This window comes from Desmodus rotundus, chromosome 1 (genome assembly GCF_022682495.2).
Source record: "Desmodus rotundus isolate HL8 chromosome 1, HLdesRot8A.1, whole genome shotgun sequence".
Taxonomy (NCBI): domain Eukaryota; kingdom Metazoa; phylum Chordata; class Mammalia; order Chiroptera; family Phyllostomidae; genus Desmodus; species Desmodus rotundus.
In genome coordinates, this window is record NC_071387.1 from 210,645,997 (window position 1) to 210,667,415 (window position 21,419).

General features: G+C 55.4%; 1 protein-coding gene across 5 annotated transcripts in view; it reads right to left on the minus strand.

Moving 5' to 3' along the window:
* Nucleotides 1-260: 260 nt before the first annotated feature.
* Nucleotides 261-21,419, minus strand: part of SLC38A9 (solute carrier family 38 member 9) — a 45,377-nt gene continuing 24,218 nt past the window's right edge. For all 5 annotated transcript variants that reach the window (XM_024571969.4, XM_024571968.4, XM_045204821.3 and 2 more), the window contains 7 exons: nucleotides 20,296-20,487; nucleotides 18,377-18,484; nucleotides 12,557-12,663; nucleotides 7,210-7,323; nucleotides 5,758-5,906; nucleotides 2,196-2,285; nucleotides 261-1,066 (listed from right to left, as the gene is read on the minus strand). In XM_024571969.4, coding sequence (XP_024427737.2) covers nucleotides 901-1,066; nucleotides 2,196-2,285; nucleotides 5,758-5,906; nucleotides 7,210-7,323; nucleotides 12,557-12,663; nucleotides 18,377-18,484; nucleotides 20,296-20,487 — 926 coding nt within the window. In that variant the 3' untranslated portion in view covers nucleotides 261-900. The remainder of the gene's footprint in view (nucleotides 1,067-2,195; nucleotides 2,286-5,757; nucleotides 5,907-7,209; nucleotides 7,324-12,556; nucleotides 12,664-18,376; nucleotides 18,485-20,295; nucleotides 20,488-21,419) is intronic.

Here is a 21,419-nt window from a genome sequence, read left to right on the forward strand (position 1 = left end):
GTAACGGACCATTTCAGCAGAGAATACACCAGGAAGGAGCCCTTGCCCGGCCCCTCCTCCACGCCCTTCTCCAGGGGACCCCACGTAGCCCTCGGCCTGGCTTCCCACACTCTTCCCCACGGGGCCTGCCCCGCTGCACCCAAACGCAGCCCTGGGTCTGTGGGAGCAATCCCACCTGGCCCACACAAAACCTGGCTGGGGAACTGGAACTCTGACCTGAGCCTCTGGTCCTGGATCGGAAACAAAAGTCGGACAGCAGCAAACTCCACGAGTTCATTTATTCTGCGTAATTTCCAGACCGTGGGGCCTGTGGTGACACCTCCCTTTCTCTCTCCCAAATAGAGATCGAGGACACGGTTAGAAATTCACTCTGTTATACCAGTGTCGGGGAGATGGCTCTTCAAAAATGAGGTATTTGGCTTCCCGTCCTGAACAGAAAAGGGCTGGGAGAGCTGCCAGGACGGTGTAGCAAGTGAGCACGGAAGGGGACGCACTGAGACGGGACTGAGACGGGACAGAAACGGGACCGAAACGGGACCGGCGAAGCGCTGCCGTGTGGCTCCCTGAGGATCTTTATTGTAGCAAGTACGCCCGCCCGCCTCACATCGAAAAGCAAAACACAGCTCGTTCTTCCAGGGGCAACGCCCCACGCAGAGCAGACAGTGAGAACAACGGGGAGCAGCGGAGAGGGGCTACGGAAAAGGTGGGGACCACGGTCGCTCTCATTGCCCCTTTCCCATTCTGGTCACGGCCACTCGGGAAGGGTTGCGTTTCCCGTTCCCAGCTCCCTCGGCGACACGTCCAGAGTTGTGGCAACAGCAGCGTTTCCAAGCACGTGGGCGGGGAGCCGTTGTCGGAGTCCCAAGTGCCGTGAAGGGCCTCGTGGAGCCGTGGAGCGCTTCACATGAAAAACTGAGCGATCAGGTTGGCCAGGCCCAGGACGATGATGGCCACGTGCGCGAGCAGCCTGGGCCACGTCAGCCGGCCCTCCTGGCGGCGGGCGAGGATGTAGGTGAGCGCCGGGTAGATGAAGACGAAGGCCAGGCCGCAGGCCGCGCCCGAGTACCTGCAAAGGCAGAGCGTTCTGAGTTCGTCTCCGTCTTGCGTTTTGCCTTTTCTCACTTACGAGTAAGACACATAAATAGGACTCATCCCCTCCTCAGTCTCAGAGAACAGAATTATTCGAGTCCTTTCTTGCTGACATAAATAAAGCAATTCATTTTACTTGCTAAGTTAATATAAAATACCATTTCCTGTTCATCTTTAGGGCATCTGCTCGACAAAGAGATTTTTATTCATCTCTCAAATCTCCACCATTCCTCTGAGTGTCTGTGATTGTGGCCGCGTCCTCAGAAACATCTGGAGATGGGCCTTCCATCTTTGATGTTTTAGGAACTGATTACGCATTCTGAGCGTCTGCTGAAGGAGGAGGACGGGCGCACCCCGGGCAGGCAGCCTGAATAGCAAAGACAGTCACAGAACCACCTGCACGCGGGCCCTGCGCTCTCTCCTCCACGCTCTCCCGGGGATGGTCTGCTAAGGACTCGTGAGTCCGGGAGACCCCAGGAGCCTCAGCTCCTCGCTGCTCCCTCAGGTGAGGCTGGCTCTCCAGCAGCAGCACTCCGCCCCGCTTTCGAGGGGCTTGGAAGAGAAGCTCATGGTGACCCCAGAGTTCCCGAGACTCTGAGGTCACAACTTCACCCCCAACCTACTCCTGGTCTCCTCCAAACCAGTGTCTGGAGGAAAGCATATTGAGGGAAGAGCCATCTGGGATGTGAACTCTTCCCCGAACTCTTGCTTTGTGACTGCAGTTGACACTGAAATACACTTGAGTAGAAACGGATTAAGAAAATTAGGAAGTAGCCTTGACAGATAAGAGACTTCCCAGGTATCCCAAGAAGTTATATAGTATTTGTTAAATGTTAAGTTTTTATTTTGGGAAAGAAGACAGGAATACAGTAGAAAATAACGAGAAAAAGGGAAAAAAGAGAGGCACAGGTGCCCCGAGCTAAGGGACACGGTGCTCCCAGTTAGAACCACGCAGAGGGGAAGCTAACGAGCCCGTCACCGACACCAGGGAACCGCGCCCGCAGGTCCCCAGCCCTAAATGCTGGTGCCCCACCCAGCTAAAGCCACAGCCACAGCAGCCGCAGGAAAAGCTCAAAGGGCCCCATGCGGGGCAGGGCCCTCCGTACCTGATGATGCCGCCGATGTTGGGGTAGAAACAGGCCATGACCACTCCGGCTCCCACGATCAGCAGGTTAAGAACCAGCACGTGGAAGATGCTAGAGGTTGAGAGTTTGGGGGAAAGAAAAAACGTGAATGCAGGTAAATTATAACCCTTGAAATGAGAATGCAATTCTTTATGCACATCTTTAACGTCCGAATGTCTTAAACCTGACAATGTCGTCACAGCACAGAGCAGGCGACCCGGCCAGGGCTGGGGACGGCACCCGGCCCTCGGGGCGCTGCCGCAAAAGTGCTGCTCTGCGGGAGCCGCCTTGCGGCCTGTCCCGAGTTCTCGCGCTGGCGTCCGCGGCTCCATCCGGGTGCCGGGTGCCGTAAGAAGGCAGTCAGGTCTTGAAAAAGCTGTGGCCCTCCAGGCGGCCGTGAGAAAACAGAAGTGCCCCCACGTACAGTAGGGCCACAATCTACGTGACGGAACGCGCTGAAAATCATGCAGCTCGCTCACCACCGTCACCTCCACGGCACAGCTCTGCCGGCGCCACGTGGGAAAAGCCAATCAGAGTCCTCCCGCGCAGCAGAATCAGAAAGCACTGGAAAGAACACCCCAGGGGAGACACTGAAAAGGCAGTAGTGATGGCGCTAAGACTCGGGGTGATGTTTTCCCTCCTGTGCGCTAGGCGATTTCCGGTGTTTGCTCTGACCGGGAGGCAGGTCACGCCAAAGGCAGAGTGAGCAGGTTTATTGTTCACCTCGGCCCCGACTGTGCTTCAGTCTTTACCACGGACGAAATGACTAAACCCTGGGCCCATGTCGCCATCTGAAGGTCTGGGAGTCAGTGTGGGCGCACGCAAAAACGCGGCGCATGAGTCTGCTGCTCAAGAAGGCGGTCCCTTTCCCAAAGACAGGGCCCCTGAGAGCCAAACTGGCACGTGGAAGCGCCGCTGGAGCCCGAGTCACCGAGGCGAGTCCGTCCCCGACAGAGATTACAGAGAGAATTGAAACACGAAAAATTATTCACACAAGTAAGTGGCTAGTTGCGCACTCCGATGAACTGCGAAGATGCTCAGGCTCCCACAATCACACCGTCTATCCAGAGCCTCCAACCTTGTCACCGCCCCAGAGGGTGTCATTCCTGTTGCTGTCACTCCTGTGCTGTGACAGGGGGCAGCTGCGGGTGCTTCCCACACTCGTGGCCCTTGAGGCCTGACCACAAGCTGCGGGAGTCCCCAGCACCCTTCCAGGGGGTCCTGGAGGTGAGAACTGTTTCAGGGCCACCCCAGGCATTACCGCTTAGCAAAAGCAGCGGCATGCACGGGGCCTAGTGGTTGTGCGGCCTCCACCGTGCTCCTCGGTGCCAAACTCGCCCCCAAATGCCGCCCTGATGCGGTCCCTGAGAAAGAGGTGAACATCGCTGGTTGTGCTGCATCTCTGGTGCGGTGTGCCGCGCCAACGGGAAGTGCAGCCCGGCGCACACCTGCCGCGCTCTGGTTCACCGGCTGTCAGGAGGTAAGGACTCGCTGCCCAGCTGCGGGACGGCCCGGCCCTTTGCCCCAAGAACGCTGTTTTCACCGGAGGGCAAAGAGACGACGGCTCCTCGGATGCTGGAGTTTGACAGACATTGTCTTGAAAATGAGTGACACCTGCCTTTCCAAGAAAACGAACGGTGGTGTACGTCACCACAGGGACACTGGAGCTCTCAAGTGAAGAGAGGGCTTTGGAGCCCTTGTCACTGCTACCCTGAGCCCGGCGGTCCCGACACTTAAAGACACAGTGAAGCCAATGGGACGTGAACGCGTGTTTGGCCCCGCACAACGAAGCGTGCCGGCATTTGGGAGAGTCTCAGCGCCAGCAGCCAGCGTGCTCCCAGTGACTAAACACGAGGCTGCAAAAGCCGGCGTGGGGGGACCAGAGCATGCCACAGACCAGTGGGTTTGATGCGACTGAGCTTCAGAGTCAACTGATTCTCGAGGAACTAGGACTCGACAGCGCTGGCGGGGCATCAGAGGAGAAAGCGCAGTGATCTGGAAAGGCTGTTAGAGCCCTCCTTTCTCCAGTAGGCGTCTCTGTGAAGGGGGCCCTTTGTTCAGACATTTAAAGGAAAACAATATTACAACAGGTTGAATGCAGAAGATAAAAGGATCCAATTACCATAAAACAGACATTAAGGAGTTCTGAAAATACAGAACGTTATTTTGGAAATAGTCATTATTCATAAACATGATTTCTGCTAACAAGTAATGGTTTTATTACTGCTCTTTAAAAAAATTGACATTTTAAAAATTCTTGGTGCTGACTTTTCTATGTTAAACGTTGACAGATATAAGCTGAAGTTCTGGGGTCCTCAGTAAGCTCTGAGAGTGTAAGGGGCCCCACAACCAAACCGTGTGCCCGACGGACGCAGCCTGTGCACAGCTGTGGCTGGACGGGGGGCGACGGTGTGCTCTTGGTGGTCGGGGGAGGGGGGTACAGTGTGAGCCGGGGAAAGTCCAGGCTTCTCCCAGAAGAAAAATCCTCTAACAGCCGCCACTGTGCCAAACAACGGCAGAGAGCAGGAACCGCGCCTTCTCCCAGCACACTCCCGTCTGTGAGCTCGCTGTGCGCGGCTGGCCTTGCCGCGTGTGGGCGCAGCACAGGCGACAGACCCGGCGGGCATCTGCTGTCTGCCCGCGTCCGGTCTTCCAGCTGAGCGTCGCCAGCACCGGGCTGCTGCACTCAGTGCTGGGGGCTTGGTGACCCTGGACCTTCCTGTGAACGGCTCTTGGCTTTTGATCTGACACAGGCATACTGAGTGCTTCTCTAACGGGGGACCAACCACACCTGTTCCCTTCAGGAAGAACTGGTTAAAGACCGTTTGTTTGTTGCTACTGTAAATGTGACGTTTTTTTCAAACTTTATCCACAAGTTTTCTTCATCTACGATCATTTATTCCCAATAAGACGGGTTAAGGCCAGGCACTGTCCACGCGGACGAATCTCTGATGAAACGGGCAGTGAGGCTGGGAGTCTGCCAGGGCCCCCCAGAGAAGTCTCGGGGGGCCTGCCGTGGCACCTGGACACCTGTCCTGGAGGAGGGGGGCTCACGACCCCGCCGTCACCGATGACGCAGGGGCGTCACAGCGGTAGTCACGGAAACAGACTTTACTCCCTCCTTCAGCGATCAGCCCTCATTTATGTAAAAACGGATGGATGTTCACAAACTTACCGCGAACCAGTGATTCCAATAACCACTAGTTCCAATTAACGAGCTGCTTCTCGTTAGCTAGTGCAGGTTCCTTATATTGTTAGCTTCTTGGCAACTGTAGGTCAACGGCAACCAAATCATAAGATAAATACAGCTGGCACCAGACCTAATACAACTCTGCAGGACGAACTGTACAGAATCCCAGTCAAGGAAGCGTCTTCCATTTTTAAAGCTCTTCAGGGGGAGGAGTAGCAATGACCTTTCCCGTGTAACCATGTTCACGAGGCAGGTTTTTATAGCGAAAGGGTTGGTCGCGGTTCCGGCCGGCCGGCCTGCCTGTGCCGTCGCTGGTTGTGCGGCGCATCTGCTGGTCAGGACAGGAGCCCTTACCTGGGGTAAACGTCCCCGAACACGTGGCCCAGGAGCTGGACTCGCGCCAAGTAGCCCAGGAGCGGGTACACGGTCATCATCTGGAACAGCAGGAAGATCCTCGCGACGAAAGACAGGACGTCGCTGCTGGGGAAGTTGTCCAGGAAATTCTGACCCGGGAGAGAGAACGGAGTCGAGTTAGAACTCGAGTTCCGTGCACGCACACGGGGAGACGGGACGCCTCTGCCGGCCTCAGCCCGGGGCCCCAGGCTGTGCGCTGCGGCCGGGTGGCTTCCTCCGTGCACAGAGCTCAGAAGTGCACGGGTTTTAGTGACGTCTACAGACACGTGATGTCGGCACATTTTTCTTCTGGTTTATAGAAGGACCAGGTTGCCACTGATTGGACATTTAAATGACAAAGGCCTCATCCTCACCGGGACAGCAGAGCAGCTCTGCTCTGGGAGGTCCAGTGACAGTCTGCCTGACTGTTCTCCGTGCTCACCAGACCTCCGGCTATGCCCGCACTGGCTCTGACGCGCTGGAGCCTTTCAGAGTCAAGACCACAGAGAACCTCTGCCACCACGAGCATCGCCACTTAGTCCACCACTAAGCAGGAAGGGCTTTGTGTCCACTTCCTTCAGGCCTCTCCCCATTTTAGCTTGGCAAATGAAAAAATAGCTTGTCGCTCACTTTTCCCCGTGAGAAATGAAACACCACAGCTATTCCCGTCCCCAAGGGAGCGAGCCTGGCGTGGCCGCTTACATCCGGGGAACTTCTGGAGTTGGGGAAGCAGGAGTGCAAACTGGCTTCCCCGGGAAGGCGAGAGCCTCGCTCCCAGTGCCGGGCTGGCTGCAGGGCCCCCATCGCTCCTCCAGGGTCCAGCACACTGTCCCCTCCACTGCACCCCCTCAGAGAAGCTGCCTTCTGACCAGAAGTCAGGTCCCCTGTGAAAGGCTACTGGTTTTTAGTGAGAAATTCTACCGTCACGTTAAACCCCAGACTACACCATGGCTAAGTCTGTGACGGGCCTAGTCGGACAAAATCTGACTGTTGGCAACCTCTTGGCAAAAACACGTCTCTTGGGCTCTGTCTGTCTGTCCATTCTGTCTGCTCTGCTGCCCGTCAGTAGGACATGCTGGCCTTGAGGCCGGCTCACCCAGGACATCCCGGGGCCTGGGCTCCGAGCCCACATGAGCTGGACATGCTCTCGGCGGAGGTGCTGTGAGCCCGTGACCGCTGCTGCAGCCTTTCCCAGAGAGGTCAGAGGCCATTTATCTGTGTCACGGGTGCCAGCAGGAGTCAGGCTTCCTCAGACAGCTCAGGGGAAAACCTCCAGCACCGGTGTCCCAGTTCTCCCTGGGAGAGCACGGGGAAGTTCAGGAAGGCTGGGGACGGGACCAAGCGCTCCAGGGCGAGGAGGAGGTGGCAGCCAGCACAGTCCTGCTGTGGCGTTGCCAGAAGCACAGAGCTCACCTGTTCGATGCAATCTTTGGGTAACGGTGGTGAAGGAAATGAAGCGAAAACCAGGACTCCAATGTAGAGATAGGTCAGTGTCACCAGCAGGTAGGCGATAGACAGGTCCCTCACCTGGGAAGAGAGAGCGGCATCTCACAGCAGGGGCCCCTGCGGTGGGTCCGTGGGAGCAGGGCGGGGAGGGGGAGGCTGGCACCCATGGCACTTCTCTCTGGCTGTGTGTGTGCCGTGTGCGTGCCGTGTGCACACAGACCTGCTAGGGCCCACCGCTCCCAGAGTGTCACTGAGCCAAAGCCACCGCGCTTCAGGCTGGCCTGACCACTTTTACTGTTCTGGAGCATGCCCACTAAGCTACCTACTGGCCGCCTTAGAAAGTTACGTAAATGGTGGTTTAATGTGACAGAAATACTGGCCTAATTTCAAAACCTAGTTTATTTACTAAGTCATAAAATATTTAAGTAAAATAATAAAGCTAAGGGACAACAAGAAAGCAAGGCTAAACCACCTATGACCTATGGCATTAAACATTTTTTCTTTTAGTAAATTAACTTAAATCTTCAAAGCATGCCTAGACCAAAAGAGACTGCTACCTGATAAAATACATTAAATAAAGAAGAAAAGCTAGTTAAAGGGCAGACAGTAGGCAGGCATTAAAGAGACGCCTAATCAACCCAAACAGTAGACAGGAGGAAATTGCAGGGCAGCTGTTCAAACGGCTGCACGAGGTCACTGCCGGAATCAGTAAACACCGGCAGGGCATCGAATGCAGCACACGCTCTCCCCAGGGGTTCCCCCCACCCGGCTTCCCACTCCCAAGCGACGTCGAAAGCTCCAAGACACTGACGGCAGCCGGCTGTCGGGTCCCCACCGGACAGGCCCACGGCTCCCCAAGCTGGTCTCCATCAGCACTCAAGTGGCAGCCAAGCAGTTCAGCACAACCGAATCATAGCACGAAGACTCCTCACTTTCATTTCAAACACAAATTGCTTTGCCAGCTAAGGAGGCAGGTAAGAAAAACTGCATACAACGGTAACTGGACATTGGGTATTAGGGAACACCCCTGATTTTTGGATGACTTTCCTCCTTAAATGAGCTAAAGTGGCAGCAGAGTTGAACTTGGGTGTCAGTAAACGCACTTGCAAACCACGTGATGTGCTCTGAGCGGTCCCGATGTCAGGCCTGGGCTGACAGCCAGTGGGAACACACACCAGGGGTCCCCCCTGAATCAGATGGCATGGCCCTGCTGTGGTGCCCTGGGAACCGGGGTTCGGTAGGGGGTTCAGTCTTCTCACAGAGCTTCCAGTTACTGAGGGCCAAGGAGGGAGAGGCGGACCCCACCCCTGGGGGGTTCAAAGTTCATGAAGCGCTAGGCTCACCCAGGACAGACTCTGGCACCCCCCGACCTTGCCTCGTGGACAAACAAATGAACCCCACCACTCCCCTCTGCCCATCCTCGGATTGCGATGCTCCGAAGCCATCCGTGCCCCTGCAGCCAGATCAGTGCCGCTCCAGGATAGGGCGGTCTCGTAAAGCGCGAAGCCTTGGGGGCCACGCAGCTGTGTCAGACAGAGCTCCAAAGAAAAGGGAGAGCTGCCACCCCAGGGACAGTCTTCACCCTGGGCACCCCGGTCACCGCATCGCTGGGGCCAGGCTTCCTGCAGAGATGCGCCCCTCGGCAAACTCGGGGGGAAGCTGACACAGACGGAAGGTGGATGTGCGAGGCTGCCCAGCAGGGGGCGCTCCCCTGCTCCCCGTTCTCACTGCACCGTGTTACCTGTCTCAGCTACGGCACGGTGACAATGACCTGTCACCCACTGTCATTATAAAGGTAATCCATGCTCACGTCACGCATCTGCAGTGGAAAGAGAATGTCCCTGACGCCCACAAAGCAGCCAGGGTCAATAGTTCTTAGGTCACGTTCCTCTTTCCATTACTCAGCATCGAGGCTGGGCCACACCGCTAGGCTGGGAGACCCTGGAGACGGGGGCTGCTGTGCCTTTCCCATCTTTCTGTCTCCGGGACTCCGGCACATAGTAGGGACTCATTCACCACAGTAGGGTGAGTGTCGATAAGTAACAACTATATCGGCTGCGATTACGAGGCGCGTCTAGGTGCTTGGCGTGCTAATGCGCACACTCACTGCGCGCGTTATCTCATTTAACGCGGGCACACTCACTGCGCGCGTTATCTCATTTAACGCGGGCACACTCACTGCACCCGTTATCTCATTTAATGCGGGCGCACTGACGTCCTTCATTTCACAGACGAGCAAACCAGTGCGGTGAGGTTCCAGAACTTGCCTGTGCTCACAGAGTGGCAGCTGGTGAAGTCCAGGGTCAGCCCGAGTCTCCCAGGCTCCAAACTGCGCGCCCTTAGCTACTGTGCGGGAGAGCTGGCCGGCTCTCACACACTGTGTCATGGCTGACAAACAGCAATCAAGGACACAGTGAGAGGAAACAAGTTGTGAGTGACACAGACACAATGAACACACTCGAAGATGCAAGAGAGATGCTAACAGCAAAGTTCTGCCTCAGGGCAGACCAAAGGCACCTCTAGCAGAACGAGGTCGGGAGCTGTGTATCTGCTTCCATCTGAAAGTGCTCCGATGAACAGAAAGGCTGTTTCAACACAGAAGCAGCTGAGGGCTGGCAGGGCCCCGGGCCACACGCCTCCATGCACACGCACACGCACACACGCGCGGGCTTTGCTACTCTCTGGCTTGATCAGGGGCCGTCACTGTATCCGGCGAGGACATGCAGCCTCTTCAAGGCCCACGTAGTGGGAAATGGCAGGAAAGGCTATCTGTTCCTTGGAGCGAGGCTCCGAGTAAAAACACCTATTTGCGAAGAGGTACAAGTGGCAATCTGAAGTGTAATGTGTCGAGGGTCCCCCCAGAGAAGGTCTGTCCCCTGCATCTGGTGTGAGCACGGATGGGCCCGTAGGGCTGGTCGCAGAGAGTGACGGGAATGTCTGCTCAGAGTCAATGGCGCAAAGGGTCAGGAGCGCGCTCTGTGTCTCAGATGTGGCTTCTCGTCTGTCCTGCATCCCATTCACAGTGGGAATCCTCTCCGCTGGAGACCGGACTCACAGCACTGGGGAGACCGACCCCACTGACCCACCCTGGACACCTAGGTAAAGCCTCTGCTGATGGATGGGTACCTAAACCACACAGGTTCACAGGAAGCAGCAGAAAGTACACGAATTAAGACGTGAAGCACTGCCACTTGTTTTTAAAGAAGGAAGCAGGACCTACGACTTAATGAAGATAGGCAAAACAAGACCAAAAAGGCAGTGTAGTTTCTGATTCAGAGCGCATCAGATCGATTCACCTGCCAGAGAAGCATTTCCATTTCAGAATTTTAGGGGCGGGTGGTCCTCTCTGCATGGCCGGACGGGACAGTGACAACACCAGGACACCTGAGGAAGCCGTGGCCACAGCTGCGCCCGGGCTCTGCCCCTGCCGCTGCCAGCTGTTTGCACTCACAGGAACAGCTGGGTCAGGAGACACTGGGTGACATGACGCTAGGCAGCCATGACATGAAACCCCTGCGGGTGTGTGCTGACGTGACCAGAGACACAAAGGACACGGGTCTCAACTCGTCACCCAAGTGAAAGGACCCATCTCTGGGAGGCACAGGAAGAAAATGAAATTTGAAGGTCACCGAGTTAGGGAATTTGGGAAGTCCAGATTTACTGAGTTCCAACTCCATTCAGAGGCAATACGCCATATGTATGTTACCAGGTAAAAGACATACCTTTTTGGCCTAATTTGAGAGCTAGCTTCTTGCTACCTAGTGTTTTGCCTTCTTACTGGCTCTGCCAAACGTTACTCGAAACCTCCTCGGAGTCCCCAGATGCAGGGGGCGCTTCCTTGCTTGGCGCGTCACTAACAACGGTGGCGCCTCTGTTAGAGCTTCGCCACGACCTGCTTGCACAGTCACACGCTTTCAGATTAAGTGCAGAACCTGCACACGGGCCCCAGGGAGCTGGCTGACCTCTGCTCGCTTGGGGTTTAGTTTGCTCTTCTTTTTCCACTGCCTTAAGGTAGACGGTTAGGTTATTGATCTGAAATCGTTTTGACGTGGGTGTATACAGCTGTACATTTCCCTTTAAGTACTGCTTAGCCGCATCCTATAAATTCGGATGTGTTTTGTCTTCATTTTCAATAATCGCAAAGTACTTCCTTTTTTCCCTCGTAATGTCTTCTTTGCCCCATTAGCTATTTAAAAGTACGCAGTTTAATGTCCACATATGTGTCAATTCCCAAAATTTCTACTCTCTCATTGATGTCCAACTTCACTGCAGTCAGAGGAACACTTGGTACGAATTCAAACCTCGTAAATGTACCGAGACTTGCTCAACGTGTGGTCAGCGGTGGCGCATGTCTCCGAGCATCCGAGACAAACGCCCACCCCGCTGCTGGTTTGGAGAGAGGGCTGTAAGTGCCACTTCGATCGAGCAGGCTGCTGGTGCTTTGTATTTTCTGCATCCTTCCGCATCTTCCATTTGTCCTGTCAGTTACTAAGGGAGGGGTCCTGAACCTCCAGTCATAGCTGTGGGTTTACCTTCTTCCCCTTTCAGTTCTGAGAGTCGTTTGGAAGCTCTTCCACTGGGTGCACTCAAGTCTGGGATTATTTGAGTTTTTTGGTGAATCGATCCCTAAAGATCATTATGAAACATGCCTCTCTGTTTTGGTGATACTACTCACTCTGAAGTCGACCTTGGAATTAAAATAGCCATTCTACCTTCCTGACCTTTAGGGCCTTTATGGGGTATTTTTATACTTAAAGTAACTTTCTTATAGACAGCATGTACTGTAGTTAGAATTTGCCAAACTGATTTAAAAAATGAAACCTGTCTTTTAATTGCAGTATTTAGACCATTTTATTTAAGGTAATTATCAATATTATTTCGCTTAAATCTGCTACCTTGACATTCGTCTCGTCTATTCTTGGTTTCCCTTTTCCCGTCTTTTAGGGTCACGTGGGCACTTTTAAAGATTTTACCACCACTGTTGGCTATTAGCCGTCCCTCTTCGTTTGTCAGCGATTGCTCAGGCGGGAGTTGGGAAGCCATGAGGCCACTGGTGAGATCTGGCCCACTCCTTGTTGCGGTAAATGAAATGCTCTGGAAACACGGCCACCACCACTCGTTTGCACGTTGTCTGTGGCTACTGGGTGCCACTGCGGCAGACCTGGCAGCTGTCACAGAGGCCACATGTCCCGTGAGGCTTAATATATTTACCATCTGAACCTTTACAGAAAAGGTTTGCCGACCACTGCTCTAGGGTGTAAATTTAAAGATTAAGTTGCAGGAACAAAAATCAATTCCTCAGGTAATTACTCACATTGTTCTCTTGGTTCTTGTTGTTCTTTAAGAGTGTGATAACACAATTATGAATAAAGAAAGCAAGGGTAAGCACTCCAGTCAACTGTGGAAACTGAAATCTTATCTCTAGGAGAAAAAGAGAAGGGGAACCACATTAAAACGGACAGCTAGCAAATGAACATACGCTACCACAAGCTGATCACTAAAGACCAGTTGTGTCTGTTTGTCCAGGGACGGAGAACATCGAAACACCTCCCAAAGCTCCTCAAGGCTCGCGCTCTGCTCGAGCGACGTGCTGGGACAGGGACGAGAAGGAGCGAGGAAACCACCACTGTGTGCCAGGGCTTCACAGCAGTCCCTCCCGTCTGCTGTCCCTGAGCCAGCACGCGGCAGGGCAAGGTTCAAATCTCAGCGGTGAGTTCATGAAACACGGAGTTTGTTCTTGCGTCATTCTTTGTGAGCTACTACGCTACTTTCCATATGAACAACGGGACCCGCTGTTGCCCCGCCCCATGCCAGTTACTTCTGTCTGTGGTCACCGCGCCAGCACGCGGCAGAGCAGGGGTCAGATCCAGGGCCTGTGTGACTCTATAGATCCTCCCCTTCTATTACTTTAATCTGCTGGGAAAGCACCTTTAGGACAGGAATCATGGAAGGAAGAATCGGCCATGTGCCTTTTTAGTGGCTAATCTAAAAAGCATCGCTTGAAGCTGCTAGAAATACGTGTCTGCAGGGAGGAAAGCAGCCAGTGGGATGAGCTGCTCGGGGACAGGCTGAGTGTGAGGGCTCGTGTTCTCGGGGCGGAACCTGCGAGTGCACACGGGAAAGCCTGGGGGGGGGGGGGGCTCAGAAGTGCGGGGAGTGGTCGTCCGTCTGTCCCTGGCTCACGCGGCTCACTCCACGTCAGCCACTTACCTACAGTCGCTTCACTGTAAGAACAGTAAAGACGGCACCTAGAGGTCAGGTTACTCTCAGAATTACAGTGGAGGCACTGACTTTGGAAAGACCATCAAGTTCTTATTTACATATGACATTATTTGCAGAGAAACAACTGAAAAACTTTTTAGTAAGAACTCAAAAAGTCATCAAATCACCAATAAAAAGAAAGGAATTACAAGATGACCAGAAGTCCAAGTCCATACCTACCAATGATTAGTTTAAATGTAAACAGACTAAATTCTCCAAACAGAAGACACAGAGTGGCAGAATGGATAAAAACTAAACAATAACAACAACCAAAAAGAACAAGACGCCCCAAACAGGACCCACTAGCTGCTGCTGACCAGGGCCTCCGCCAGCACTGAGGGCACCACAGGCCACCAGTGGCAGCGAGTGAGGGCGGGGCCATGCTCTGCCCGGGGAGGCCCGGGACCACAGGGCGCAGGGGACTGCGGCACTCAGCCTCCTAGACACCAGGGTCTTTGGGAAGCCCCCGACTTCTGCCGGTTTCCAGCTGCCACTGGACCCTTCGAGAAGGCATACTGAGGAAGAACGGAAGCGTTGGGGTGGGGCTTGGGAGCAGGGAGATAGCTGTAATACTTTAGTCTGACAAAGAATGTGTATCTAGAATGTACAAAGAATGCTTGGAAGTCAATTTAAAAAATAGAAAATTGGGCAAAAGACTAGAAGAGGAACTGGGCAAAGGAGGTAATGCAAATTGTCAGTGAATCTAAACGCAGGTGGAAACCACACGCCACCCCGCCCCCAGCAGCCAGGCTGGAGGGCAGAGACAGAGCAGACCAGCAAAGGTGAGGGAGCAAAGGGGGGGGGTGTGGCGCAGGCACACTGATGAGAGACACGACGGGGCCAGAGTCCCCACAGGACGTGGCCTGACGGACGCCAGACTCGGAAGATTGCGCGCTGTGCGCTCTATTTGTGTTGAGTTAAACAAAGGGGCAAACGACCCTTCGGGGGCAGAGGGCAGGACAGTGGGTGTCTCTGAAGGGAGAGAACAGTGGCAGGGAGACGAGAGGGCCTCTGGGTGCTGGGGGCTCTGTTTTCTAATCCTCACCCGAGGGCATGCTTATTGACTTGAGAGAGGGAAGGCGGGAGGGAGAGAGACAGAAAGAGATTGAAAGAGAGAGAAATCTTGACGTGAGAGAGACATGTGGATCGGGGGCCTCTTCCATGCACCCCGACTGGGGATCGAACTGACAACCTTCTGGTGTGAGGGCCGACCCTCCAGCCAGGGCTCGCTCTCTTCTCTCGTGCTCGGCTGAGCAGGGAAGGGGGGAGGATGAGTCTAGCTCGTCCTGATCGAACCCTTTAAGGAATGCTCCCATTCCTAGCCCTTCTCCTCACCCTTCAGAGTCACTCACATGCCTCTAGACATGCAGGCTCCAGGGACCGCAGCTCAGATGGGCCTCCCGTGTCGGTGGCCCATTCCTGAGGGCGCTCACAGGCATTGCTGCCCAGCCCCGGGTGCCTGCCATTCTCCGCCTCCTACAATCCGCCCCCTCTCTTGTCTGCTGTCGCCTCTTCTACTGCCTCTTTGTGTTTGGTTTCTTTCTTTCTTTGCTGATGTTTTAATGCATTCAGGGGAAGGTGGAGACAACAACATTCATTCACTCAACGAGTAGGTACTAAGCACTCACTACACACGACAGGCCTCGGGGTGCGACAGGATCGGAGAAGAATAAAAACACGAAACCAGAGCAGCCCTTCCTCAGAGGGCAGACATCCTAGTGAGCCGACACGGACGCACAGGTACAACGTCAGCGCCTGGCCATTCACTGCTTACCAGCTGAACGCTCACCGTCCGAGTCCCAGAACCAAACAGATTTGGGAACAGTTTTGGGTAAATCCCTTCTTATCGTAACTTCTGCTCCCTTCTATCTGGAACTCAGGGACCAAGGCGCTGAGAATAACAGATCTTCAACATTCCCAGTCGTCGCCAGAACTGGGAGCCTAACAGACCAAGGTCACCAGGGACGTCTGCACGTGCACTTGGGCAGTGATGAGAGCTGGGAGGGACAAGGAAGACGAGGAGGGGGAGAGCGGACCCCTGGGGATGGGCAGGGTGTGTTCCGCACAGGGAAGAGGATGTGTCCCCACGGAGCTGCTGGGCATCCTGCGGCACAGTGGGGGGAAAGTGTGGCTGGAGGGGAGGGAAGAGCGGGACAGTGGCAGCAAACGGCGGCGGAGAGGAAGCCGAGCGCCCACAGACTGTGGCTTGTCTTTGAGTGACGGGGGAGACACTGAAGGCTTCTGAAGGTGGCGGTTTGAGGACATGGCTCGGGCCGCTGGGTGTAGACCAGACCACCGGGGGAGACGAGCGGGGACAGTGAGACGAGTCGAGGGCTGTGACAGTCCCAGGAAGAGGTCGGTGGCCTGACCTGGTTCTTTCTGGTAGAAATAATTACAGCCGGCAAGTAGCATTCCCGGGTTTTTGGCCTGATCACGTGGGAAATGGGAGCCCCCGCTTTCTGAGTTGGAGACGCCGAGGGAGAGCAGGTTGAGCGGGTGGGATGGGGTGGATGAGGAAGGAACAGGTGTTTGGTTTCTGAAAATTCGAAGTTTGGGACACTAGTGGACATCCCAGTGGGGATGTGCAGGGGCAGGCGGACATGTGAGTGTGGGCGTCAGCGGAGAGCCCTGGGCCAGAGACACGAGGTTGAGACTGGTCAGCATCCGGACAAGGCCTGAAGCCAGGTGTCGAGGTGACATGACTTAGGGAAGAAGGGAGAGAAGGAGGTGTGAGCACTCAGCCCCGGTGACTTCGTTATGCAGGGGTCGGAACCACGAGAAGGCACAATGATGCACAAGAGTTGGGAGGGTGGGGCCGAGTGTGCGGCAAAGGCAGCGTGTGGCCACGGCAGGGGTGGCCCGGTGTGACCGTGCGGCCCAGGCCGAGCAGGAAGAGTGTGAGGAGTGTCTGCTGGGCCTGGCTGTCAGAGGAGCGACTGGGCAACAGCTCACAGAAGTGAGTTCAAGGCAGAGGGGGGGAGGGGGGGAGCAGGCACCCTCTCAAAGGTGTTTCCTCTGAAGGGAAGCGGCAGCTGCGGGTTTGGCAGATGCGGAGACCGGCTTGCTCACTGATAGGAAGAGCTGAGTAAGAAACAAAAAACGAGGGCGCACACGTGATTTCGGAGGAGGGACAACAGCAAGCTGAAGCTCCGGGCAGGAAAGGACAGGCTAAGCACACGAGGAAGCGCTCTCTCCTGGTTTCCCGGCTCCCTGCGAGGTGGGAGACAGGACCCACGGTGTCGGAAAAGACGTTTTTAGGAACGAGAACAACAACAAGGACTCCAGCAGCACTACGCGGTGACGTGAACCCCTCGTCAGGGCAGTGGAGACGGACACCCCCAGAGCTCCCTGGTTCTCAGCCAGCTTCCATTCCTGAGAGGTTCCTGTGACGACAAAGTGATTTATCTCCTGAGAGCACTAGGCCCCTCTCCAGTCCTCACGGTTCTGCCCTTCCTGTCACCGAGAAGTGAGGCGGAACGGACGCTTAGTGACTAGTCAAACAGGCTCTTGCATCTTCTGAGGAACCGTTCGTACCCTCCGCTCCCTCCTGTGTATCTCCTGCCTCCCACCATTAGCAGAAACTTTTATCACCAAGACTCTAAAAACAAACCAGCACGGACCTAAGTTTCGAAGTGAGCGCCCGAGACTGTTTTTATCCACCGATGGGAGAACCCGCTCGAGTCTCCACTTTCATGGGCACCCAGTTTGAACACACTCGGGGGTGGGGGAGGGTGGAGCCCCAGCGCCTCCTTTGTCCTGAATTTGCACAGACCTTTCAGTCTTTGCAGGTTTCTAAAAGAAAACACAAAAAACCCTCCACCACCAACAAAAAACAAAGCTAATGCAGCCCTGCCATGTGAACACAAGTAACCACGGTAACTAACAGAAACACCACCTTCCGGTGAGCACCTGTCAGTCCACCAGGAAACCGCAGGGACACTGACACCGGAGGAGCAGAGGGGCGGCACACAACAGGACCGCTGCCGTCAGAGGGGACCCCTGCTACCGGACAGAGACTGGAGGCCCCAGACGGCCCGCACCAGCAGGCGAAGACTGAAAACAAAGCCGTCTTCTAAACCAGCGGCAGAACTTTGTGCCACCGTCCCTTACTCATGTCCATGACACCAGGGTGACAGTCACCTCCTTCTTCTAACCCGTACTCACTCAGCACTAGCCGTTCATTCTCTCGTGGGCCTTCAGTGTGTCCAGACCCTCTAAACTTGGGTGAAACTTGAGGAATCGCCAAGTTACAACCATGAAAAAATAAGGGAGGGAACACTTAATAGTCGCCGTTAGCCTGAAAAACAGCGACTGTAAAGGAAAACCCTAAGGGGAGCAACGGCGTCGAGGAGCAATCCTGACCACGTGCGCCAGCCACCGACCGGGTTCGTCTCTGACACCTTGGGGTGGGCTTGCTCAGGAAGTCTGCCAGGGGTGTGCAGCCTCTGGGCGTCACTGGGCGTCGCTGGAGGAAGAAGAGTTGTCCTGGGCCACACATTCAATACATTTCGACACAATCACAAAAAATCTCATAAAGTTTTCAGTAAATTTTTGATTCTGTGCTGGGCCGCATGCAGCCCGCGGGCTGTGGGTTGGACCCCCGGTCCGGACTCTGCGTTCCTGACGTTGCAGGTGCGCTTCGACTTGGGTGAACTTTTGCCCCCAGGCAGAAACGACAAAGGGCCTGCCACCCCCAAGGGCAAGGCGGCCAGAGCCACTCCCACTGGACGCGGTTTCAGCCAGACAGCATTAAGAAAAACGCCCACCACAGAAATGCCATCACTGGATTTAGAATCCCAACGGTCAAAAATAGCTAACTTAAAGGTCACGTTATTGCAATTTCTTAATTCCTTATTTGGCTAAAGCAGCTCACCTGGTACAAAAAATTCTGTCGGCGTAAACCAATGAAATTCCAAATGAAACCCCAAGCGAACAGCCTTCAGGGTGACGAGGAAAACCAGATAGAGGACGGACACCGTGCCTGCGAGAGAAAGTCAGACACCACCTGTCACGTCTCATGTTTACAGACTGTTTAAAAGTCCACCTCTGTTCCCGCACCCTCGGGCAAGCCTGGGATGCGGGTCCCGTCCCTGGAGATGCCCGTCCCGTCCCTGGAGACACCCAGGGAGGCCCGGCAGGACCTGAGGACAGAAACTCACTCCAGGTGTTACCGAAAAACACAAGGAAACCACGGGGAGGCCCGACAGGCGCAGGGGAAGGCGGCTCTAGTGCGGCTCAAAGCTGAGCGGCCGCCCGAGTGGCCCCGGAGCCGAGCTCCACGGAGGGTGCGTGCCGTGGCTCTTACGGCAGCGCCGGGTTATGTGGGAGAAAGCAGACAACACAAAACTGACGCACTCTGCACTGGAAGCACCACGGTCGGCAGGTCGGAAGAGCCTGTCACGACATTTGGTGTGCCGCAGTCAGAAAGTCAAGCCGAGGGTGTGGGCCACGAGCCCATCTGAGAAGGTGACGAGCCCAACAGCCTGGAGCAGTCAGCTCCCGCACCAGGCGAGGCTCTGGCCGCTGGGGCTACCCACTGCGGGGGCGGATGCCAGGCCCCATTCACGGGCACTGTTCGCAGGGCAGAGGGGCAGGCTGAGCTCCCTGGTGGTCTCCAAGCCAGAGGGCGCTCCTGTTGAGGAGCTAGTCCCAGGCAGCATGGAGCCGAGCCAGGGAGGTTTCTGAAGGGATCGGATGCTAATTCCCCTAAAGCAGCTGCCGACCCAGCTAAGGGTATGCTTCTGTACGTGGGTGCGCTGACCTTCCACAGTCTGCACCCCAGGGAGGTCGGCAGGCCAGCCCATCTGGAAACCACGGGTGAGCTGCGCGGGCTCTGCTGTGGGCCTGGACACGGGCCGACTCAGCAAGGGCACAAATAAGCGGCTGCCGCACGCACACCCATCGCTCTTTGTTCTCCACGTGTCTGCGCAGTGGGCGCTGCTGTGAGGCTGAGGCGTGTGGGGAGTAACCTGGCCTCGCCATCTGGGGTGCGGGAAACCCCAAACCACCTCCTTGAGGCCCCCTGTGATCCATTTCATACTCTCGGCTGCCTGCCGGGAGGCTAGCTCTCCGGGGGAGGGTGAACCAGCATGCCCTACCGGGGTTATCGACTCTTCACGGCTGACACCCTTGTCTACAGTGAGCCCGACCTGAGCTCTCAGGTGGGTTTCTCCCGTCATCTTAAGGCTGCAAGAGAAGATGTGGTCGAAATACCGCGGTGGTGGTTTCAGAAGTCTCTGAAAGACAGGCTCACAGAAAGATGTCTGTTCCTCCCCAGAGGCGGGTGTTCTGAGAACGAGGCAGCATGAGGAAGAGCAGAGGAGGACCTGACCTCAGAATGGGGGCCATAGGACAGCGTCCAGGCGGCAAGTCCGGTGACAGTGCCGGGCTAAGCTCTTAAATAGAGACAGAGGGAAAAAATGCTGTTGCCTCGCTAAGTGGGTCCTCATGCTTCCAGCCTTGGGAACTGAGAAATCCTCTACCATCCACCTGGACGCCTCCTCCTGAAGTCTGTTCATGCCTTCCAGGAGCCCCACAACTCGGAGAAAATGAGGGAGCCATGCTCAGCAATGGCACAGCAGCAGCCCCATAACTTGCCGTCTAAGGCACTTGGCATTGAAACACTCACCTACATTTTTCTCTGGGCCAGACTCCACCAAGAAAACCCGGAAGCAGGGTAATGGAAGCACGAACAGATTAAACATGGAGGCACAGGCCCGGAACGCGGCTCTCTCCGCCTCCGACCATATTTCCCACCCGCGGCCGGGGGCTCGGCGCTCGGCCGTGGCTCACCTAGGATGTTGAACTTGGAGAAGAAGGAGGGTGATCTGAAGTTGAGCAGCGGCAGGAGCAGCCCTATGAGGTAGAAGGGCACCGTCCTGGACTTGTCCCACCACTTTTCGAACTGCTGCAGTCCCGTGTTGTTGGCATGCACGACCACAGAGCTGTTGTCGGGACGGCCGCTCCCCGGCCCCGGACAGATCACTGCAGCGGGAGACCGTCCAGTCAGAGCACAGTGCAGGGGACGGGGGACAAGGATGGCTCCCCGGATACCCACACCTGCTCACCACCCTCAGCCTTTACCAAGGACGCTCAGCTTCTCTTTTCTGGAAAAAACTGAGGCTCGAATTTAGACATATTAGAAGTTTCTTATCGATACATTAACTAGAGGGGGAATAATGTTAGAAAATTTGAGGCATATCCTTAATTTCTATGGAAACTATCAAATCATCCCACCACAAAGTCCTCTGGCTCCCTTGCCAGACAGAAAACACTGGGCTGGGCGGCACTCGCCCTGATGCCCACAAGGACGTGAGAACGTCCTTCAGGCTCGTGCTCTTTGTGACGATAACCCACATCAGGGCCAAAGGACGGGCTCCTGAACACAGTAAACCAAACCTCTGGCTTTGGAACAAAGAGTGGACGTGGTGGAGGCCGCTGTCGTGATATCGCCGAAACCAAACTACTGAGCAGAGCTTCAGAGCCCGGAACTCCAGCCGGCCAGAGCAACCCTCCTGGAAGTCGGGGAGCTTGACCGTGGCCGGGGGCTCAGACGTTAGCAGGGAGCTGGGCGGAAATGCTTACTTTCCTGCCCCTGACTACAAGCAGCAATTTCTTCTCCCAGTAGATAGAGGCCAAACCCTTCTCCCGGTTTCTGATTCTGTAACAGGACTTCTGCTGATAATCAGCTCTTCGCACGGAGCTCCTGGTGCTGGCGAACACTGCTCACGCCCAGCAGCCCCCTGTGCGCCACCAGTCAGAGGGAGTGACAGACTCCTCGCGAGCTCTGGCTCTAATTCCACTCTGTCTCCATTACGTGGCACACGCCGCAAAGCCACACTCTCCGCGTTCTGTCTCCTCCTCTCTCAGCCAGCACTTCCACGAGCATTTTTTCCCACTGAGCCCTGGACAGAAGG